This window comes from Amblyomma americanum, chromosome 4 (genome assembly GCF_052857255.1).
Source record: "Amblyomma americanum isolate KBUSLIRL-KWMA chromosome 4, ASM5285725v1, whole genome shotgun sequence".
NCBI classification, from domain to species: domain Eukaryota; kingdom Metazoa; phylum Arthropoda; class Arachnida; order Ixodida; family Ixodidae; genus Amblyomma; species Amblyomma americanum.
This window is the reverse complement of record NC_135500.1, coordinates 171,560,351-171,583,984: the sequence shown is the minus strand read 5'-3', so window position 1 is coordinate 171,583,984 and position 23,634 is coordinate 171,560,351. Positions and strand designations below refer to the sequence as shown.

Here is a 23,634-nt window from a genome sequence, read left to right as displayed (position 1 = left end):
ACCGAGTATAAATCAGCGATTGGATTTACCCTCGATGATTCCTTTGATGTTTTTACTCTGCTGGATGCTTCTGCTCTAATTCCAGACTTCACAGACGCGACAGAATTTTTCTGCTGGGTGATGACGAGAGGAGGGGGTGAGTGATGGGTGCCACCTCTGGAAGGTAGGGAGTTGTTTATGTTTTTTTTTGCTGCTTGCTTCAATCAGGTGAGCTGCAGCAACTCATACGACTAAGCGAAACACAAGTGCAAAAGTCTGGCCTTCCTTCGCATTCCTCCCCTGGATATGATACTCAAGAGTTGTAAGTTCGGCCTCAAACTGGTTCATCCAATCGTACTTCGAGCATAAATACCGCTTACAGTGTTCATTTAATTTGTTGCATCTTCCCTTGCTTGAGCTCTCGCATGCACTCCCACCCGTCAATTGTTGTCGAACTGGCACTTTTAAATTCACTCATCCACCTAATTGAGCATCTTTCTTCAAGCCCGCATCTTACTCCGCGGGTAGCGAGCTCGTTCGTCCCATTGCCATACGTCCGAGAGACCATGCTCGCATTCTACTGCGGCTCTACACCGAGTCCTGATCTACTTACCCGAGAGATTATCGAAGCACAGAAAATAGCATCATCGGGAAGCACTTGTGCCAGCGCTTCTTCGATTTCATTGTCAAAAAAAAAAAACTGCATTCCTTAGTGTATGAACGTAATCTTGCACATGTTTTCTGGTTTCTGTCAATCCCGGCAGCCACGCTTTTTTATCGCGCACGTACACTCTTCTGCTGTGTCATAGTAGTCTTTGACCACTGCATAACGCACTTGCGGTTTCATGAAATAAACAGTTGGAAGTAGCGCTCGTCGCAGTGTGTTCCTTCTTAGTCCGTGTTGTTTAAGTTCTTTCGAAAAAATGACAAACGTGCACCAACTAGCCCGATCCGCCACTCTTCTGCAAAGACCGCATCGCGATTTTCAGTATCGGCGACCATGTCTGTCATCTCCAACGCGCTAAACCACGTGCGGCTGCTCTAGCTGAGCAGTACTCCCATTGGCCTGCTGGGCAGCTACGGAGAGCGCAGCGCCGGGTCGCTGCGATCGCTCGGCCGAGCGAGGGTGAGTCGATACGAAGCAAGGGGTTGATCGCGGTTGCCGCCCTATCTGCGGAGCGCGCGCTCGCGCCACCGGCCTCAGCTGCGGTGCAGAGCTCCCCCGGCTGGCTTCCACACGCGCTCCGGTCGCCGACGCAGAACGGCCGCGGCGGCAGCGCTCCGAGACCCACTACTGTGTCCCCGGGCGCAACGGACACACCGAACCGTGAAGCGCGTTGCCGCATGTTCGCGGAGCTTGGTGACTCCACGTGAAGCGTCGTAACCACGTTACTGCTGTTTATCTGATCGTGTTGTGTGTGTCTCGGTTCTAGGTTATTGACCTTGACGTGCTCGGCGTGTTCTGACTGCTTTACTCTGTCAAACTTCAGGCGTCGAACCCTTTCTCGCGGTGATGCCATCGACTGTCCCCCCAAAATCTTTCATTGAAACACTGTAGCCGGGTAACATTAAAGAGTGCTTGTCAGGTTTAAATCCAAAGAACTGTGTTTTAGTGCTTGGACACCGCGACTCGGGAACATTACGTGTGCCACCGGGATAGGGAACGCGGAATCAACGCAACGAGCGCCGCTGACAGAAAATGACAAAACAGAGGCGAGTGTCTCGCATCGGCGACGTGAAATCTTCGCTGGCAGTCTGTGCTCCAATATGAACTCGTGGGACTTTGTTCTTTACTCGCCCCTGGAATGCGGCGCATCGTTCAGCCCAGCTGCCTGTCGGTGTTCAACACAGAGCGATCGTGCGCGACAACAAAGCGCGGAGTAATGATCACCTCCCTGCGCTTCCTGCTCACTTTTTTGGCAGTGGGTAAGTCAAAGCGCTCTGCATTTTCACTTTCGATTATTGGCAAGGTAAGGAGTGCGCGTGCTTTACTTCTGCTTATTTTGTATCTTCCCTCATTGTAAAGCATTTTTCTAGAACCTAAATACCGTGGTTTGACGGCACAGTAAACAAATTTTATTGCGGTATCGTTATTTTTAGCCACATGACACAATCCTTCGGAACCCATTTAGAATATTATCTCTGAACAAAAACAACATTCGTGTACGGTTTCATACCCATGTGCGCATGTCGCTGCGAGCTCAGTGTACTCGGCAACACAGAAGTCTTAACACACAATTAACACCTGACAAGGAGAGCCCTTTCTATTAACTGGGATTAATTAACCTAACATCTATAGAAATTCAGGTTTTTCGTAGGGCTACTAGGTTTACAACAAATGAAACTAATTCAAGATGCTCAACACTAACTAAAACCGCAACTCAGCTCACGCGGAGCACCCGTGAGTTTCCCGTTTCGTGCGGATTTTGGAGCGTCATTCTGTTGACAGAATCAAGTTCTCTCTAGAGAAATGTAGAACGCCTTTTAGTTCTTGCGTGCATGTTGCCTGGCGCTTATATGCCAGTCATTTGCAGACCCGCTCAGGAGACATGTAAAAAGTCCATGCCTTCGGACTATACGGTCCCTCGACAGAGATGCCAGTTGTTCATTCGATCCGATCCAGATTTCTTCAGCGGAAAGCATCGTAGAACATACCACACATTTTAATCAAAGCGGTTCTCAAATTTCAATTTGCTCGCGGAGAATATTCAAATTCCCAATAACCGAATGCAGAATGGTAGCATCTGAATGCATCTGGCATTCGTATATGCAAGAGCATTAGAAGCACTGAGCATCACGCAATTTGATTTTACTTCCTCCCTTTAAGAACCCAGCTAGGCGCGATTCTACTAAAGCCATTGCAAAACTATCTCAACAGGAAAAATATTCACAGCAATGTTCACTAAATGGGATACTAGTGTCGGCTTCTACTGATACTATTACGTATAATAATGCTACATGTATAGGCAAGGGACACCCCTGAAAGTCCTATAATTCTCCAACTTCTGAATCAGCTTTACCTTGCTTATCACTCAATTGAAAATCGTCTTTTCAAGAGAATGCTATGTTACTTGAACATTGTAAAGTAGGAATATTGGATTAAACGCAATCATCTTATCACCCTGTTTCGTTTTGAAGGCATCCATTTAAAGTTTTTCAACCCCCTAGAGCTTTAAAAAATATCAGGTCAACGCAAATACGCAAATATTACTTTGAAAAAAAAAACATTTTGGTGTGTGCTGGGTAATGGGGAGGTAAAAGAACGTCTTTTATATAGAACAAGCCGCATCGAACGGAAAGCTATCCATTTAAACGTCGTTGCGGTTCCATGGTAAAATTAAGATATTCCCTAGTAGCAATTTTACCACAATAATACGGGGAAAGAAGGACAGCTATTTAAAATACAAAGGCTCAAAAATGCAGTATTTACTTGCATTTCCCGTTGTCCAATTGGCCTAAACACTAGAATGTAGAAACGAAAGCAGAGCTATTTAAGTGCGCTACTTATATACGTAATAAGAAGAAACAAAGACCACGAAGGGAAGGTTTCATTTTTTGTGCACTGTCTTTTTCTTTGTATACAGTTCTAGACAGAATTCTGTCTCCTACCTCCGCCACATGGAACGTACCAAAACAGGGTTAACTGCATAATCGCGTAACCAAGCTAACACTACTAATGCGCTGGTCAATGAACAATAAATCGGAATCTTGACAACGTAGTGCATGTAACTGCATTCAGTCACTTGGCGCGAATTCCCGCTGCCTCGCCAACTACATGGTCTAAGAACGTCTCGCACCATTCGCAGCTCAGTGAGTTCTGTCACCTGGTACTAATCGAAACCGTAGAAAACCGCAGGAAACTATTACCAGTGTTTCAGATGTAAATTGTAACGTGCATTACGATAAATCGCAATCGGAGCTTGACGGAGCACGTCATGAGCACAAAACTTTCCGTCTATTTTTTCCTGTGCACGGAACGAACTAAAAACATGGACATCGCACCAATAATTGGTTTTTGGGGAAAGGAAATGGCGCGGTATCTGTCTCATATATCGTTGGACACCTGAACCGCGCCGTAAGGGAAGGGATAAAGGAGGGAGTGAAAGAAGAAAGGAAGAAGAGGTGCCGTAGTGGAGGGCTCCGGAATAATTTCGACCACCTGGGGATCTTTAACGTGCACTGACATCGCACAGCACACGGGCGCCTTAGCGTTTTTCCTCCATAAAAACGCAGCCGCCGCGGTCGGGTTCGAACCCGGGAACTCCGGATCAGTAAGGACATCGCACCAGAAACGCAAGAAATTATGCACGTGCGCTAAACATGAAAATTATGGTAGTTGTATCTGGGGCCCTTAAAATACCATTTACATACTTGTGAGTCTGAGTGAAACAAAAGAAAAGTGACTACGCACATCCCGAAGTGCAAACACGTCTACCACAGTTTTTTTCGCTGTCTCTGAATACGAACGCCACTGAGCATGAACGTAATACAACAAAAATCAACACAAATTTTAAACGGAAGGTACATAATATTTTACGGACAAATGCCAATGTTTTTTTTCAGTTTACTTTAGAGAATTCATCAAAACAGTGGGCAACTTTTCAGTTTATCAATCAGTGATTTATAGCTCAGACATGTGAACACATATGGTGGCTCAGCATAGCAGAAACATCCTCTTAATTCCAAATTCAACGGGCATGTGTCCTTAGGTGCATAAGTTACCACTAACCGGCAAGACATAATTCATTTTTCTGTATCACCCAGTGTTATTTTGCGCTCTATTTGGACCGCCTACGTATGCTCTAGTACAAGAGCTACGAGTCTGGATCCAAGCATGAATCAACAATCAAACCAGCCTACGTCTATTGTTTGCCTTTAGGGCAGCAATGAGAATCATCTGTGAGTAGAATTTGCTAGAATGAGCCATTAATGCGACTGACATAGCCAGTGATCCATATCAAACGCGGAATACAATTTCAAACATTGGCAGTGACAACAATGACGACTGCGGAGGCTAAGAATAGGTGGTGCGGACTCATGACGAATACTAATGAGCCTTAGTGGGGCGTGTGCCACTCGTTTTCGGGCTGTGATTTATTGTAACGAATACGTTTACAGTCATTTTAACCAACTTTCCGTCTTGCTGCACGGAACGCGGCTGTTGTTTTACAGATGAACTTACTAACGTAGCTCAGCATTCCGTACATATTAACTCAACCGCGCAAGTCATTTCCTAACATCAATGGACGATTTAAGAACATTTCCGGGAGATTATTCCTGGATAAATTAAGAGTTTAATAAATTAAAAATCCATTAATAAATGTAATTGTAGCTGACAAGTTGCGTGTAAGGGTACAGTGAGAAACCCACACAACAAATACTGAGAACATAGTCCTGTTCATTTTTGTTGTGTTACTATCTCCCTGACACCATACAGGCATCATCAACTATCACTGACTCTCCGGAACAAGTACCATTGAATACAACAGACTAAACAGCCTCTTTCGAAAGTTTTTAGTGCACAAGGTCTGCTTTTCAGCCGTCTACAGAGGCACTAATGGCCCGCTAAGGTGCTAAATCTTGCAAGGAAAGAGCAAATGTTCTGCCACCTTACAGGCTCCATTTAGCCAATAGCTGTGCTCTGTGCTGCAGCAGGCGTCTCAGAATCAAACAATGCGGTTTTAAGTATTTGAGCTCGTTAAACTGCGCTCACAGAAATACCTTTTTTCTTCTCATGAAAACTTCAACGCTGATAAAATCACTTCGCCTTGCACTTGGTGTACCTCGAGTTATTGCAACTTTAGTAGTATTCAAATGAACTGAGGTTGCGTTTGCGAAACACGATTTCTCACTTATTTCAAAATTAGCCTGACATCGTGAAATTATCAATAGTCAGTTCAGGATATCCAGGAAAAGTGATTGTTCTGTAGTGAGTGCCTGCGCTCACGTCGGTGCCGCCAAAATACTTGCATAAATGTTTGAGCAAGTTGGTAACACATGTTAAGTGAAATATGACGCGGCGGCAGAAAAAGACGGGGACGAATGTGTATCACCCTCTCGTCCTCATCTTTTGCTTCCGCGCCATTATTCGCTTAATAGTTCCTTGTTTCTTGCCATCTCGCGCTTGCAGCATAGCTATCCAATAGAAAGAAATTCTCAGCATTGAGTACTTCGCAGTGTGAACAACAAGTAGTTAAATTCTATATTATTTATCTTTCATTTCACCCTTTCTCTGTCGTCACTATTGAATTAAATATGAAAAGGGCACTATTTGAGAACGCTCGCAAAAATATGGCAGAATTGCGACTGCAATGCAGACCTTAAAATCTAGTTAACAAAAACTGAAGATTTCTCATCCACTCTAACTCTTTCGGAAACTTTCTCATAGGTTACTGTAGTGCACTACCGACAAAGCTGGTTCCTGTCCCGCACTTCGTACAAAAAAAATATCTGTGTAAACTAAAATATATTTCACGTGCACGAACGGTACTCGATAGAAATTGTCACCACCTGGCTTGCTTAGGTTTTCAATAATACCAGTTCTCGGAGCGAGTTCCACTTCACAAGCAGAGTAACCTTTAGGTCCACCTTCGAAGAAGGCATTTGTTTTCTTTTTCTGCCAGTTAAGTTATCTCTAACCTTTATAAGACAATCTCTAGTTTCGCAAAACTTCTCTGTACAAATTAAGCAACCTAAGAAAATGAATTACTTCGTCACAACAATTTACAAACGAAACAAGAACGAACAATATTGCAAGAACTATGGGAGACGAAAGCTAATACTGTACCCAGTGAAGATATTGGAACGATTGCAGGACGTAATACCAATCGGGGGATAGAATTTCAGATTCATGCTAGGCCGGTCACTTTGGTTGATAATTCGCGCTCCCACAAAGAATGCCGAATTTCCGAAAAAGACATCTGGAACTGCAGGCGGTATTAACAAACCCGAAGAAGGCGTATGATGGGGTGATATGTAGGTGCCTACGCTAGAAATGGACTGCTGATAATCTGTTTAAATGGGCCAGGAAATTTACCGGAGTGCAACGGCAAAGTTTAGAAGCTGCAATGCAGAAACACTAAGCTTGGAGGTGAAATTAGGTCTGCGCTAACAGTCAGGACTGAGTCCGCTTGTGTTTCATGTGGTAGAAATACTGACATACGTGGTAGGGGAAGAACCTGCAGACGCGATTGTATGCCGATGATGCCGTCGTGTTGGCTGAATGGAGACAAGTAGCGGTGAACAGGCTCGAGAAGTGGAGGAAAGCGTTGGAGGCTCGAGGCATGAAGTTGAGCTTAAAGAATGAGGAATATATGTGCAGCTGGTCGCACGAGCCTGGAGATGGGGGGTCTGGAACTCGACAACAGTTTCATCACAACGGTGAAGGGTTTAAGATATCGTGGGGCCAGTCAACAAGAGTGCGGGAAAAATTGAGGCAGTGGTTGGTTGCAGAATGCAGACAGGGTCAGAAAGTTGATGAGTTGAGCGTAGCCGTGCGATTGTCGGGCCAAGTTTACAGGACGATGCTGAGACAGGTCATGGTGTATATAATGCAGATTGCAGCTCTGTAAAAAACGAATGTTAAGAACGTGGAAGTGGCTGAAATGAGAAGGCTTAGGTGGATGAGCGGAACGACCTCTTAGGAAGTATCGAGCACGGAATGGCGATACATATTGGGCATTGTCGCAAACGTAGCAGCGAAGCTACACTAGTCTAGGCTGCATCGGTTGGTTCATGCGATGAGAATGGAGGAAGCATATGTCGGAAGAAGGGAGCGTCTTGCTCACGCGGAACCAAACCGAATGCAAAGTAAGATTGTACGTTATAGTCTCAGCGATGTTCATAGAACCAGCAGTAGCATTGTACGTAACCAATTTAAAAATAGACTTCGGGGCAATGGATAGGGTTCAATAGATAGGGTTCAATGGATAGGCCAATAGATAGGGTGCAGTGGTTCTGCACTAGGTCGTTGCGGGCGAATGCTGGGCGGTCGCGAGTACCAGTTGTACGAGATATTCTCGTCGTCTCTCAAAGGTCAATGCTGGCAGTCGAAATTGGCGAAGGATTGCCGGTGGATTATCCCTTCTCGTGAATGCTCACCAGTGAAACCTGAATTCGCATCAAACGATACTGGGCGTTTACACTCGAAGACAAGGATCGTGAAACGTCCCAAACATGGAGCCAAGTGACTGTACTGCGGCGCAGACATGAACAACAAAGCCGCAAAAGCTTGCATCCATCTGACGATGGGGTTCAGGAACAGGTTGTTCCACGCTCAATGAACCTTGATCTGGAAATTTCTCCTCCTTTTGCGGTGCACGTAAAACGTAAACAGATGCTCTTAGAGGCAAATTCTATCATTTGTCATCGCAGTCGTTTCACTCTTTGATCCATTGCTCATGCAATGATAGCGCCATTTTGAAGGCATCTGCCAACTACGGTCTTAAGTTTCTTACGAAAGGTGGAGGTTTTAGCCAGTTTGCCCAATCCGCATGTCTTGTTCAGAACTTTGCTTTTCAGCATATAGCAGCTTGCGTGCCCTTAGTACTTAATTAAGGAGACTAAAAATACCGGTTCTAGACTGTGAGCAAGATGTCTTTTATATGGTAATGAAACGTCTAGTCTTCTTCTCTGGGTACGGAATTCCTTTATATCACATGTGCTTTTAGCGAAAGAAAATTTTGCATACACCTTTCCTCACCTGCTGGAAAAGCGCTATCTTGTCTACAGAAATGAAGCAGTCAGCTTTTCTAAGTTTTGCAGAAACAGCTCGGGCTATCCTGAATAAGTTTAAAGTAGAAAAATACACATCATAGATGTATTACGGCGCGAAGCCTAACCCCTATAACAAGCCAGTGTTTGGGAACATGTGTAGTTCTTTTTACCTAAGCTGAAATCACCGAATACGTATTTTCTTAGCCGCTCAGCTTTTCACCTACCGCATTTCTTGGCCGTACAGTGCAGAAAGCAAGACTTGCGACTATTAGATGTAAAAGATTTGCTCGCTGTTTTTTGCTTCCGCTTGCTTTTCTTTTCCTCTTTTGTTCACTACTTTTTCCCGGCTCCCCGCCGATTAATTCAGGGCTCTGCGCCGTAATTCTGCCTGCTCCGTGCATGCATAACTTGGAAGCACTTCGCGCATTACGGCAAAGCGGAGGAACAAAATGGTTGCCACTTCGAAGATCGTAGAAAAAAAAAATAAAAGAAGCCTCGGAGCGAAACTTCGCAGCGCTTATCACGGTTTCCTTTCAGCTCTCGTCATTATACATACACAGAACGTTCGAAACATTTTCTTGGGTTCTGTCTGCGTCTTCTTTTTACTTTTTTATTTGTATTTTCGTTCACGTCCTCCGCCGTATCCAGGAGGCCTTCTGCTTCGTACATTTTTTGCTTCATTGTCGTCTTGTGGCTTTTTTATATGAATATACAAGCGCTCGTGCTTTTTTTTTTTTGGTGTTGTACCAGATCCTAGCACGTTCATGCACTTACGAGGGCGAAATGTATCTTAGTTTTCTTGCTCTAGTGCAGGTTTTTTCTCGCTTCCATATTTTGCTTCCTCCACGAACGTGCACCTTTCTTCGCGTCAGCTGGTTGTGTCGTGCAGTTGCGAGGGCCGGGCAATTTTGGTGAAATGTGGACGCCGTAATCTCGGCGCCCCAAATGTCTTCGCTGCTGCTTTTGGCGTTGTTTCCTTTTCGTGCTCTTGTGGGAAGGTTGGCGTAGACTTTGTCGGGTATTTACCTAGCTCCATGCCGTTTTACGGGAAGAAATCTTGCACGCGAAAAACTACTGCTTTATTCGCCGAGTCAGTAGAGTTAGTAAGTTTGGGCACTTGCTTAATCATCGGCTCATTTCTCGGCTGTTTTGCTTTTCACTTTTCCGCAAGTCTGGTGTGTGTGCGCAGCCACGCGGAAGATTGGGCGCTCTTACGTCTGCAGCTCCACCACCATGGTTTAGCCGGTGCTCTGGGTACGAGGTTAGGAATGCCCGTAAATAAACCTTCACGTGCAGCAGCCTGAAACCTGGTCAATATACCGCGTTGGGTAATGAGGAAGCGCAAAAAGTTCACCGAAAAAATTTGTTCGGTGAACAGTTCTAGTTATTAAATATCCTTTCTAGTTTTGGGAGTTTTCTTTGCTTTTCTTTCCGTCATTATAGTCTTTCACCAGGTTTTTACTATTTTAAACCACTCGCTGCAGCCGCGGTCTAGGATCTTCTAAAGTATCTCATCGACGGTGCAGCTCTGGCACTCAAGGAATGTTTCAGTATACCGTCATCTGTTTTGATCACAGTCAGTATCAGTTTCAAAAACCACTCTGTACGCCATGAAGAGATCGGGAGATTACGCTATCGTCAGAGAAAGGAAGCTGCTGATGACGGAACTCGCTAGAGTCTGACGCGTCAACTATGCGCCGTGCGTCCGACATCCCTCGAGTTGCAGGCTTATTTCTACAAGCAACAACTGCTGGCCGGGCGTTATGGAAGCTCGCGGACCGGATCAAAAGTAGGTCTTGCCGCACTAATGTGCGTAAGAAAAGATGCTGCACTTGTCAATTTTTCTTCCTCACAACAGCCGACATCAAACTGCGTCCAGAATTTTGTTTATTCAGTAAGTATCCACTTTTCTTAGAATAATTGCTGATCACCAAACGTTGTGTGTGCAGAAATTAATATCAAAAGGCCGGTAGTTAACTGGTACTTATACCGAAACAATTAAATGTAACAGTAGCACCCTCCAGTATATAGAGACATCGATCAGAACGCAAGCGAGAAACATCATTAAATAATTAAACTGACAATAATCATAACTTGACTGAAAATGACCATTTATAAGATACAATGGGCACTTCATTATATTAATGCGCCATAATTCTTATAACACAAGGCACGTGAGATTAGCACATTATTTTTTGTGCTTTTTTGGCAGCCTGCGAGTCAGAGGTTGCATATTCATACTAACAGTTGGTAAGGCCCTCCACATTTTATCACAGTCAACGGCAGATTCTTACTGATAATTTTGCGGAGCAAAATTCGGAGAACAGAAATAGCTCTTCGTTATTAATATTCTGCAGAGTTATTTACTTGTGAAAAGAAATAAAACAACTCAAAGCTCACAGCATCTAAATTTGGTTCATTTAGTCTCATGAATTACTGTGTAAATAAAATGAACAATTTTTCCATAAGTTCAAATTTGACTACCAAGCGATAGGTTAATTTTAAAGCCGCAGTAGCTCTTCGCAATGACTTTCATATCGTGTAGGGACCAATTTATTTTTTAACCACCGATATTTTTTATACTGAATTTACCAAAATAAGCAATAAACTACAGTAAATATGGCACAGGCGTTTTGCCTGTATTCAGAGGAAAGAACTGGGTAAATACCGAAAATTTGCAGTAAAACTTCTAGTACTCTCACTAGTAAAACTGAATGCGAAGTTTTGATAAAAATTATATCCCAATGGTTATTTCATCTTTTTTTTCTTTCTTTTTGCCCCCTCAGTTTATTCGACCTCGTCAGATTTATGCTTCGAGTCTGAACACATTGTGCGTTGAACTTCCCCAAAACATCTGCAGTGCGAAACAGCATCCTAATTTTAGCAAGGTGACAAAAGAGGCTAGCTGGATTTCCATTGTCATGTTGCCTGTTCGCTCTGAAAGGTTACAGGGGTGACGACACAAAGCAATGACTGTGCGTAGTGCAGTACAGCCGTTGTCTTTTGTCATAGTTTTAACCATTAAGTGCAGTTAAGCTAAATATCGATCACAAATTTGCTGCATTCCCCCGAGAGTGTTCGATTTGCAAAGGTTACTCATCTAAGGGTTCTAAGAAAACGCTTTAAAATTATTTCTACCAACATAAGATATTCAAGGTTTGTTGTTGTTGCTGGTTTTCTACAGGGCGAAAGGGCACAGACATATTTCTTGCCTGCCGAAACTTTAAGGCAATTGAATGGTGGTATCAAAGATGAGTTGCGGTGGCGCAAGTTATAGAAAAAAATATTTAATCTGCGCGTGAATCTAGTCTAGCACTTAAAGAGGAAATTGACTTTGTGTTGCTTCCAGAGTGCCTGTAAAATTTAAGAAGCATCAAAGTCCGTTATCAAGAGTAACTATTAAGAGACCTTTCTTTCTCTACTTCATTCATAATTCAGCTTCCTTTCTTCCTTCCCTTTTATATCCCTTCTTCCCTTTTTCCCAGTAAAGTGTAGCAAGTCGGTACCTCCTCCTGGTTAGCCTCCCCGCCTGTCTTCCGCCTACCTCTCTCTCCTTTCTGAAGCATGTGCTGAAAGTGAAGGTGATGCGTTTATTCATGCCCACCTTTTTAATTAAGAATAATGGTTGCGTGCAGAAAGAGAAGACGAATGTGGATGCACGAAGGTGGGACATGCGCAACATACAAGCGTCTTTATTGTAGACAAAGGCCGGAAAATACGAAGACAAAGAAGAGGATGCGCACAATGTTTAGGTAATTTTACGCGGTCGCGGACTTTGTTGACACAAAAGTGCCGTGCAAAGAAGCTTACCTCTGAGCTGTTCTGGGAAATAAATGTTTCCCTGACGGAGCCGTTGCCCATACAATGCTGGCTCACATGAAAACGGTTGATGTGTGGCGCGCAGCAGTGTCTGACTACCTTAACGGTACTAGTTTGTTTATTTTTCATTATTTTTTAGTTTATTGCATAACCAGGGCTATTGGCACTAGAGATGGGGAGTATTTAGGGTTGGATACAAGTTAAGCAACACAAAAGCAGAAATTATTAAGGTCAGAAAGTTTAGGCTCCTACTGGTAGAATCTTAGCTACCGCCTAATTAGCATGACTTTGGTCACGAATTCCTACAATCTGGACGGGGAGGCGATTCTTCCCCTCGGAGCTGCGGCGTAAAAGCGACAGCAGGAAAGCATCTGTTCTGCATGAGAAAATATCAGGTTTGAGAGAACTATTCACTCAGGACGAAATGCATCGAGGATGCGAAATGCGTCTGTTGTGCAGTGAATCATGGTAAAGCGTTATGTGAAAACGAATTAGGTTGCGGCGAAGTACAACGGACTGAAGTTTTGGACTCGATTTCTATGCAGTTACATTAGCGGTTTTGTTGTAGTTAGAAAGAATAAAACTAAAGGAAAAGTTTTGGACAATTTCTCAAGGGTGCTAATCTGTCGTGATATTGAGTCCAAAACAAATGCCGTCGATTCATTTTTTTGGGTGAATTAGCGGCTTGTAAACTAACAATTTCAGAGATTCTGTGCAAACATTGCGTCCTAACAATCATAACATTCGTCCAGCATTCTCTATTACATATGGGATGTAAACGTTCTAATTAAGATTTTTGTTGTAAGAACGCTGATGTTTCTTGTAAGAAGGTAGACAGGCTAAACATTATTAAGATATTAATTAGGTGGACAGCTAAATGGCCTTGATAGACGCAAAAACATAGTTTTATCGATGTTAGGCTTCAATAACCACCATATACACCCTGAAGAAACGACGTTATATGTGATAAAATGAATATTAGCCGTCACAGGCGAAGGTTAGTCATTAATATAGATGAAGAAAAGACTGGGCCCAACACCAATCCTCGCAGAACGCCTGTGTGAAGGTTAGTTGTTTATGAGGTAGAACTGCAAGCCAAAACAAACTGTGATTGATTAGATAAGATGTCAAGTCATATAAAATGTTTAGGGTCGACGTTAAGATCTATATATTTATTTTTAAGACATTCGGTGGACCTTAAGTTGAGACCGTAACAAGATTAGGTTGACATAAAGTTAAAATTGTATCAAAAAACAACATCACAGATGCAACTTATTCAACTGTTCAACTTGTTCAAGAGTCTGCAAAATAAAAAAAATGCTGCGATACACTAATTAGTGGGTTTACGACGTTGTTCACATATCATTTACCACCTGTCAAGTATATCCTGTGATTTTATTGGTTACTGCTGCATATTTTGCACTGATCTGAGGTATTGTCATGCCTTTTTGGTTTTCCTTTCTCGCAATTTATTCTGATGAGGTTTTTTTTTTACAGGTAACACGAGTTTTCTATATATTTCTATTTTGCCAATGCACTAGTTTGATGTTCTGTAATTTTTAATGTGCGTTTATGCCTGCGTGTATGTCTGCGCGGTTCCGCTGCTTGTCGGGCTCTGCCACTCAAGCGCTATGAGGCTTTGGCAGGCCGGATTTTTGTACATTTTTTTTAGTAATTGGCGCCATAAAGTATTATTATTATTTTTTTTCAAGATGCGACGCTAATGTTTCAGGTGATGTTTGGTTCAAAATGTGAAAGGTAACGAATTCCACTCTATGAGCACGTCCGAGAAGAAGGAAAATGGGATGCACCATCTTGGAATCTCTATACAGTTAGACGTTCTGCATATCTCGTTCTTGCAAGGCGAGTATCTTGCTCAAGCAGGTATCTAGTCTTATCAAATTTTGTGCTTTCATTCAAGAGGAGCAAAAGGAACTGAAGTCACTACAGTCTAGCCCATAGGCAGATTGTAGGGAGGCCGGATTTTTCCTGAAGTACTGTGGGAAATTAATGACTGTAATTGATGAAGATAAATCTGGCGGCTTTTAGCTGGACACTTTCTAATCTTTTGATATAATGTGCTGTTTAGGTCACCCCAATAGTCATTCCTTATTCAGGATAGTTTATTTTATGAAGGCTTAACGTCCCAAAGCGACTCAGGCTATGAGGGACGCCGTAATGGAGGGCTCCGCAAATCACGACCACCTGGCGTTTTTTAACGTGCATTGACATCGCACAGTACACGGTCCTCTAGAATTTCACTTCTAACAAAATTCGATCACCGGGATCGATTCGGGCCGGGATCGAAACCGCGTCTTTCGTGTCAGCAGCCGAACGCCATAACCACTGAGTCACCACGACAGCTTTTTCCTTATTCAAGAACAGGGAGAAAAATCGAGGTGTGAAATGTTTCCGATGACGCAATTAGTAATGAATGTCTTATCGAGTGCTTGCTGCTTCGTGAATCAGCGGCAATGATAACACCAACCTGTTTGAAGTGTCGTACTCTAGCTGATACCTTGTGTTCTTATTAATAACAAGAACATAAGAAAATTTCTTCCTATGGCTACTCATAAAGGAAGTTTTTTTCATGACATAGGGCCTTAAGCCAATTGTCACACCAATGAATTGTTAACGTTGCTTCGTCGGCAGGGCTACTAATTTCTATGTATATAACGCTGTCGTCCACGAACATGCGTACAGGTGTGTCGGTATCGTCGCTCAGGCAATCAATAAAAAGAAAGAGAATTAAGGCAGGCATCATACTGTAGATAATACTTTAGTAAAATCCGTCTCACTATTTGCAGATTAGACATAGTGACGTCGATCTTTTAAAGGAGCTTTCACAATCGGCGCTAGCCCTATTACCAAAAAAATCGACCAACTTGCAGTAGAGATTGGAGATATCCTGTAGAAGGCTTCTGATAAATCATAGAATATCGTATTGGTTTTCTCCCTTTAACAAATATCACTGCTAGGTCATGGAAAGTTTCTAGTAGTTGCGTTGTTGTAGACTTACCTATCCTGAAGCCATGTTAATTAGGTATAATCAGCTTATTTTCGTCAACTAACATAATGATATGCCTCAAAATAAATTATTCTAGGCTTTCGCAAGCCGTAGATGTAAATGAGATCCGGCAGTCTCACACGATACTTTCTAACATCACCAATAATTAATCAATAGACTTTGTAGGAAACAGTGAACAAGAATTAATATTTGCGTATGAAAGATATAGAGGTCAAGAATGCTGACGTCATCAGCTTTGGCCCTATGAAAAACTCGTGTGTTGCGTTTTTAAATAAAAGTCGCTGTACGAATGCGAGATCGGAAAATGTAGCCTTGTGATATCTACGCCATTTAGTACTTCATAGGAACAATGAAGAAATTGAGCCATGTCAGTAATAAATTTTGGTTCAAAGCTGCTGCATCTGTTATTGTATCACCGGATGGGTCGCGAACTACTTCAATGGGACCCCAATCTAAACATACACCATGCAGCGCTTTTGAGCTTAACGCAACTGTGTTACCATGATTCAGAGATTCCCATTTAATGTATAGAAAATTGCAATGGCCAGTCAGAACAATTCTTTTGACTCGCTAAAGTGATATTCTGCGTAGGTTTCCATCCAGCTGTCACTGTCACTGACACTGTCAGCTGGCATAGAAGCAGTGTATATCCTGTTCTTGATCAAGATTGCCACTCTACCGCCACGTGGGCCTCCATCTTTCTGCATGATATTTTAACCATTTGGATGAATACCACCGCTTGATATATCGATAGAACGCCATGCTTCTGTTATGATGACAAAATTTGGGCGCTGTTTGATTAGAAACAACTCAAGTTCAGTTGTTTTATTCAATACTCTTCTGTCAGTTATTGTGGCTATTGTTAAGAGGCGAGGCTTGTCATATATACTCAATTTTATTTTGTTTTTGCGTTTCACGTTTTTATTTTACTGCTATTTTGGCTGATTTAGCATCGTCCCAGGCGTATAGCTCGCCGTTAACTTTAACCTTGTCGTAGACTCCTGAAGCTTTGTCGCCTTTTTCTTTGCCCACCTTAATTTCAGCTGTTCCAAAGGTTTATTGTTTGTTGTTATGCACTCGCGACGACAACGTTTCCTGTACTGACATTTCGAAAATCTTGAATAATTGAAATTTTTTTCAATCGTTTTAGCTTGTCGCGATAATCTAACAAACTGAGAAAAACAGTTCGGGTTTTGTGAGCTTTTTTTTTTGTCCTTAGGCGGTGAATTCTTTCAATTCCAGAGATTGTTTCGACAAGAGTGATAGATATTACGCTCTCGGCTACTTCACTGTCAAGGTCCTCTTTGTTTTCTTCTTTCGAATATTTTGTGCCGTAGATAATTATATTAGCCTTCCTGCACCTATTTTTGGAGTCATGCACCTGAAGTAGCAATTTCCTCATGCTGCTTTTTATTTTTTGTTGGCCTCCGATTCCTTAAGCCACTCCCGAGAGTCAGCAATCCCTCGAAACAGAACATTATTTCACCACGACCTATCCTCGAGCTCGTCAAAACACGACTGTAAAGAATCGTGCTGCGATCGCAAATTTCGGCTTAGCTATAGGTGGCCGCTTAGTGTTGGTCAAGGCGGCCAATAACTACAGTTTTTTTCTCTAAGCTCTACTAACCTGTTCTCAATAGAGGCAATTTTATTACCCGCCATGATGGCCTTTTTGTCAGCGACCAACTCCGCCTGACACTTTGCTAACTGCACCGACCAAGTCTGAAGGTCTTTCAACAAATTAAAACCAATTGCATTTGTTCTGGGGGCTCATTCAGCAAAGAATGCATCTCAATAAACACCTCTGACCGAGTGGTAGGCCCGAATTAGCTTCAGAATCTCCGCACCGTATTAATAGCCATGCCATCGAGATGAAATCACCGGCAATCACATTTGACACTTCTAGGCAGGGCGGCAGGTATAGAAACCGTGTGTTGTTTTCTTAGCATACAGTGAGGAGTGTTTCAGCATACGAAAAACACAGAAGTGCGCTGCGTGACCCGTCTTGTCAGTTCTAGTCCTGGGCCTATTGAAGGTGTTTCCTAGATGGTAGTCGCATAAATAAGGGTCATGACCTGACATCATCTTTGATTAAGCAGGCACGCTAGAATACACGCTGATGGCTAATGAAAGGTCTTGAATTGCGCTGTCGAAGTAGTCCTCTCCTCTGCTTCCGTCCGATGCACGCACTGCAGGTGACACCGGCGGGCTGAAGGTCGGGCGCATGGGCAGTGATAAATTAAGGTAAGCGCCTTATACGAAATGTTCCAGAACGGATAAACATATCCCCCAAGGCGACAGGAACGCCTGCGAGACACAAAGGAGCGCTGCACAAGCCATTTTGTCCGTTCTGTTGCTGTTGTCCGTCCTTTTGCATTCTGTCCGTCATTTTTATTTTCCGCTGCTAAAGTGTAAAGAGTATTGGTACAGAGGACGGGTTGGCTGTCCTGGCATCTGCAGTTTTGTCTTCTACCCGCAGCCGCAATGTGCGTACCGTTTTAGCAATGGACGTTGAAAAGTCATATGACAACTTCAGTCATGCAGCCATTCTGAACCATTTTTGGAAGGCAGAAAATTTGCAATACGCCTCAGCGGCAAAGCGGTCGGATCATTTGTTCCTCTCTGCGGCGTGCCCCAGGGGTCAGTATTGTCGCCGACGTTATTTAATATTGCTTTCATCCCACTGGCTTGGCACTTACATGACATCCGTGACATAAAATTTCTTCAGTACACTGACGACATCACGGTGTGGAGTACTCACCAAGATCTCCGTACTCAAGAGGCTGCCCTTCAATCTGCCTTGGATGTTACCTGTAATTACTCATCATCCATCAGACTTCAGCTAGCCGTGCATAAAACAACATACACGTCAGTCGCAAACCGCTGGAGACGCCGTAAACTTGCTGCAAGTCCAATCCGACTTTGTCTCTCAGCCATCCTACTACAGGAAAGTCCCAGTGTAAAAATCCTTGGCTTCATGATTCACCAGCCAGGATCAGCGACTGCATGGCTTTCTCAGGCAAAAAGGCAAGCTATTCAGACTTTGGGTTTGATTAGAATTGCTCCTAAAACTAGTGGCGCAGGGTCGTTCGTTGCACAGAAATTGGTGAGGGCAGTTCTGCAGCCGCGTATTGTTTTTCAAGCTCAGTTTCAACATCTTACAAGAGCCCAATAGGACCGCCTTGAAGCCGTGAACCGAGAGGCTATGAGGACCATTACGTGCCTTCCACGCATCACAACGGTCATAGCTTTACAAGAGAATGCGCAGCTCAATACCATTGATGAGCTGGTGCAGCAGCGCCGTGAAACGCGCAGCCTTAAGGCCAGTCTATCGCACTCCACGCATGCACTGAGGACTTATGCAACGTCACACTCCATTCTTCAGCCGCCAACGCCAGTTCTTCCCCCATGGAAGTTTGAACAGCTCAGCGTCAACAAGACAACAGATAATCGCCGGCCAACATCTGCTAATTCGGCATCGTTGCTTCGCCAGAAATTTGAGGAACAAGTTGCTTGTCTGCCTGAAGGATTCATTGTTGTCTACGTAGACGCAAGCATACAAGACTGCAAAGCAACAGCAGCTATCTACTGCCCATGCAGACCTGCCCTGTATCAAACCTCTTGGATTCAGCTTACGGAACCCCCTTCGTACTTTTGTGCTGAGCTCGTTGCAGTTCAAGAAGCACTCTGCTCCGTGGCCGACATAACTATGCTCCCTGCGGTCCGCGTTGTCATCCGCACTGACGCCCTTCAAGTTATCCGGTTGTTAGGACGTGTTAGCCGCTGTCCAACGATATGTCAGGCCATCCACCGGCTCGCGGCACGCATCCCGCAGCCAGTACGTATTGAGTGGATCCCACGGGATCTGTTGATCTATCAAAGCCAGGCAGATTTAGCGACCCGCCTTGCGAATACAAACTCATCAACGCCTCGGCTCCTTCATTTGGACAATTTTACCCTCTTTTCATCAAGAAAGGAAGTCCTCCGGCTTCGCACACGTGCTCTCATCCCTCCGTGTGCGGTAACCCTCCCCCGCGGTCTTACCCGTGCAGAGGAGGTTGCGCTTAGGAAGATCCGGGTCGGGGTTGCCCTCACACCAGCCGTCACTCGGAAGTGGCCTTAGTACCGAGATTTGTTTCCTCGGCCAGGGTGTCCGATATGTAAACACGAGGACACTGACGACGACATTCATCACTTGCTGTGGGACTGCCCAGCTCTCAAGCCTACAAGGATCCGGCACCTGAAGTAGCGGGTCTTTCACCAAGCAACCCTGCTTCATACATTGTCTGGACTCAGGGACCATACCATCGTTCTCTACTGAACTTCATCAAATCAACAAGCCTTTTTTATTCATTTAATCTCTACTACATCATTCATCACGCATTCGCCCATCATTGATGCCCTGGGGCCATAAATTTCACTTTAAAAAAAGTGTATAAGAGCATCGCCTGGTGCCGTCCTTGTAGCCAGTGGCGCAGGAACCCATGCGAAATGGCAAGTATTCGGCATGACTGAAATAGCATTCAGTGCTCGCTGGCTATCAGCTGTCATGGCATTCTTTACGTAAAAAGCAACGTCCGAACTGCAGAGTTTTTGTCAAAGCGGTCGTTAAGGCAATCACAGGGCTCGCTGTGGATGTTGCCAGACGTTTTTACGTAGATAAAGCGTGAGAACGTGCCCATAAAGTTGTCAAAAACTTCTTGCTCCATCTCACGTGTCCTCTCAGGGATTAATGAAACGAAATAATGACCCTTCTAGCAGGTACAAAAATAAGCATCGCATGAGACGGGTCCTGCGCAGGAGAAGTTTTTGGCAAAACTTGGCTGCAAGTATATAAATGTCTTCTGTGCAATGAGTTAACCGTTTTATATTAAAATTGGGAAGCGTTTTTCTTGCGCATGATGCGGGCAAGAAACAGCATACTTATAAACTCAGTACTCACCGATTGGCAATAGAAGGAGCAGCAGTCGCTGTTGCACTAACTGCCCATCCAATGGCCGGATCCGCTGATATAGTCTAATGCTTTACAACTTCTACATAAGGAGTCAGCTGAGGTTTCAAGTCATAGTATCGCGCAAATCGCTTTTCGTTACGTTTGCATCCGAAGCTTTGTGCGCCTGTAATTGTGCGCCGTTTCACTACAACGTGGCCACCGCTCTGACATCCCATTACGCATTCCAAAGTGCAGGCTACGAAAACCGACAGGCCAGCGAACGAATTAAAGAGCCCAGAAAGCTACGGGCCCCTTTTCTTTGTTCTTGTGGCTCTACAGATCGCCTCGAGACTTCCAGAAGCCGACACCATTGCCAACGGCGCTTCCTTCGCAGGCGGACACTTTGTACTCGGCGTCCGTCTCTCAATTTCCTAGCCTTTACATTTCAAAATCTGTTCCCTAGAGCCCCAAAGAGCAGTGAAAGTTTGAGTCAGGAATACAGGAGAAAAGCGTTTTTCCGCTGCCTCTAGGCGCGTGTTAGTATTGTTCTGTTTCTGCTTTTTTTTTCCTGGTGTATATTAAAAGCTTTCCTTATCCTACCTTTCTCCGCATTTCCGCGGCCGTCTATACAGGTGCTTAATTTCTATTAAGACTCGCAGATTTTCAGTTTCAGCTATTTTTTCTCTTGACAGCTGTGGTTTTCTCATTTATGCTGTTTCTTTGAGCCCATTGCAATTTTCCTACGCCGTAAAATATTAATAATAATTAATAATTGGTTTTTGTGGAAAGGAAAATGGCGCAGTACCTGTCTCATATATCGCTGGACACCTGAACCGCGCCATAAGGGAAGGGATCAAGGAGGGAGTGAAAGAAGAAAGGAAGAAGGAGGTGCCGTAGTGGAGGGCTCCGGAATAATTTCGACCACCTGGGGATCTTTAACGTGCACTGACATTGCACAGCACACGGGCGCCTTAGCGTTTCTCCTCCATAACAACGCAGCCGCCGCGGTCGGGTTCGAACCCGGGAACTCCGGATCAGTAGTCGAGCGGCCTAACCACTGAGCCACCGCTGTGGGGCAATATCCGTACAATATCCGAGTAGAATTTTTGCTTTTCTTGCCTTCATTTTATCCAATCCAAGCTCTCGCTTCCTATCCTCCGCACAGTGTCTTCATATTAATATTTTCCTAACTCATCCCTTTTCTTCATTCACTTGCTGGTTCTGCTGATAAATCTACTCTTCTCTTTAATTTTTTCTGTACGTTGAAAAATGCAATAGTTTTCTTGTTCACCAGATTTACCCGTGGTAGTGAATATTAGTGTTTTTATTGCCTTCAGCGTAAAATACTCCCACAGATGTCTTTGAGTGTCCATCCCCGTCTTGAAAGCGGACGCATCCGGTAGAGATCGCGCCATTGAGTGGGAGCCCACGTTTGCCTCATGGAGCTCTAGCTGTTTTTTTTTTAATTCTCTACAGACCTTAGGCTTTAGCTTCGCCTTTCACTTTGCCTACCGTGACATGAAGCGAGTTTTATTTGTCGTAGGGGGCTCGGCATGACTTTTAAAAACAATCACTTGTACATCGCTGGTAGGGCTGCAGCATTGCTTGTGGCACCTGGGGTTGTCATGAGGTGGTAGAGGATACAGATAATCGGAACACTTAAGAGCGTGGTTCTGCGTTTGGCGCAGCGACACCTGCGGGCACCTGCCATGCGAAGATAGTGTGAACATAAACGGGCTGGAAATAATCGCACGTACTTAGATAGCGCATTCATATACACAGTCCAGACGCCCTAACAGCCCACCATATGCGCGACGCGCCATAGATGGAGCTGCGCGAGCCGCGAAACTTAAGCCCCTCAATTCAATGAAGCAAAAGTGACGCAAAGCTTTGAAGTTTCCGGCTTCCCTCCTCTCCTAGCGCGCCGCCGGATAATCGAGCCCCCCCCCCCCCCCCCCCCTACATTACATCCCCTAGCCCCCTCCCCTGGACCCCAAGAGTGATGCCCTAAGGGTCAACAAACGTCGGGACCAGTAACCCCCCCCCCCCCCTCATAGCAACAATCACCACCACCACCACCATTGGCCGAGGCGCCGTGGTCACTTGTTAGCGCGCGCTTTTTTGCTCCGCAGCAGACGCCTCTGCAGTCTTTCTCTGCAACAGTTTTGGCGGGAAGTGTTTCTCCATCTTTGACGGCTTCTACGCGTTGCGGCGATGCCGAGCTTCTCTTGCGAGTATGGATGCAACAACCGAGGAGGCAGTGGGAAAAGATTTTTTGTAATGCTGTCCTGAAAAAGCAACGCGGCTCGCCGAAAGGTTTAGCTGCACAGGATCGGCCGGGCAAACTTCGATAATGTGATGGATTCGCGACATTGTGAGGTGAGTGGCCATTCTTCAGTTTTCAGTCTTTTTTTTTTCTGGTGATTTGGTGCCAAGCGCGAGCGACTGCAGTGTTTCTTCGCATTAAATGCTGTTTGGCATAGCTGTCGATGGACTCGTTCGCTCGCAGGCTATGAAAGCTGTGCTTCTTGTTGTCTTATGCCCACCGTGCGAGATCTGCTAGATTCAGCAGGTGCAGCTTTGATGTTGAGGGCATTTCGCGGTGTGTCGACGTGGTTGCAGTCAGACTCGTTCGCAGGCTCGGCTCGAAAGTTGTGCTTCATATTGTTTAAGCCCTCAGGCTTACGTTGCTTGCGTTTGCGATCTAGCTTCCATCTTGCGCACTGCTGCAGGAATTTTTGTGTTAGTTGGACTCCTTCGCTTACGAACCCCATACTAAAGAAGCAGTTATCGCTGTTTGATACCCGCTGTACATGCTGCTCGCAATATAGGTCTAGCTTTTATGCATTGCTTGCCGTATTTGTGTCTTTACAGATGGACTCCTTCGCTCACGATTCCGATAGTAAAAAAGCGGTTATCGCTGTTTGAGCCTACGCTGTTCATGCTGCTCGCGGTGCACGTCCATCTTTCATGCCGGGCGCATCGCTGCACGTATTTGTTTTGTTGCAGCTGGATTCCGTCGCTCACGAACTGGGTGGTCATCGCTGTTGAAGCCCCCGCTGTTCGTGCTGCTCGGGATTCAGGTCTAGCTTTCATGTTGCGCGCATTGTTGAACGTATTTTTCAGCCAGGGTTCATACCAAAATCGGGCGTTACTGTGC

The 23,634-nt window shown here is 44.5% G+C and overlaps 1 protein-coding gene across 1 annotated transcript in view; it reads left to right on the top strand.

Annotated features, from left to right (window-relative positions):
• Positions 1-1,136: 1,136 nt before the first annotated feature.
• Positions 1,137-23,634, top strand: part of LOC144128652 (cell adhesion molecule Dscam1-like) — a 312,363-nt gene continuing 289,865 nt past the window's right edge. The window contains exon 1 of the mRNA XM_077662219.1: positions 1,137-1,905. Within this exon, the coding sequence (XP_077518345.1) occupies positions 1,785-1,905 (121 nt within the window). The 5' untranslated portion in view covers positions 1,137-1,784. The remainder of the gene's footprint in view (positions 1,906-23,634) is intronic.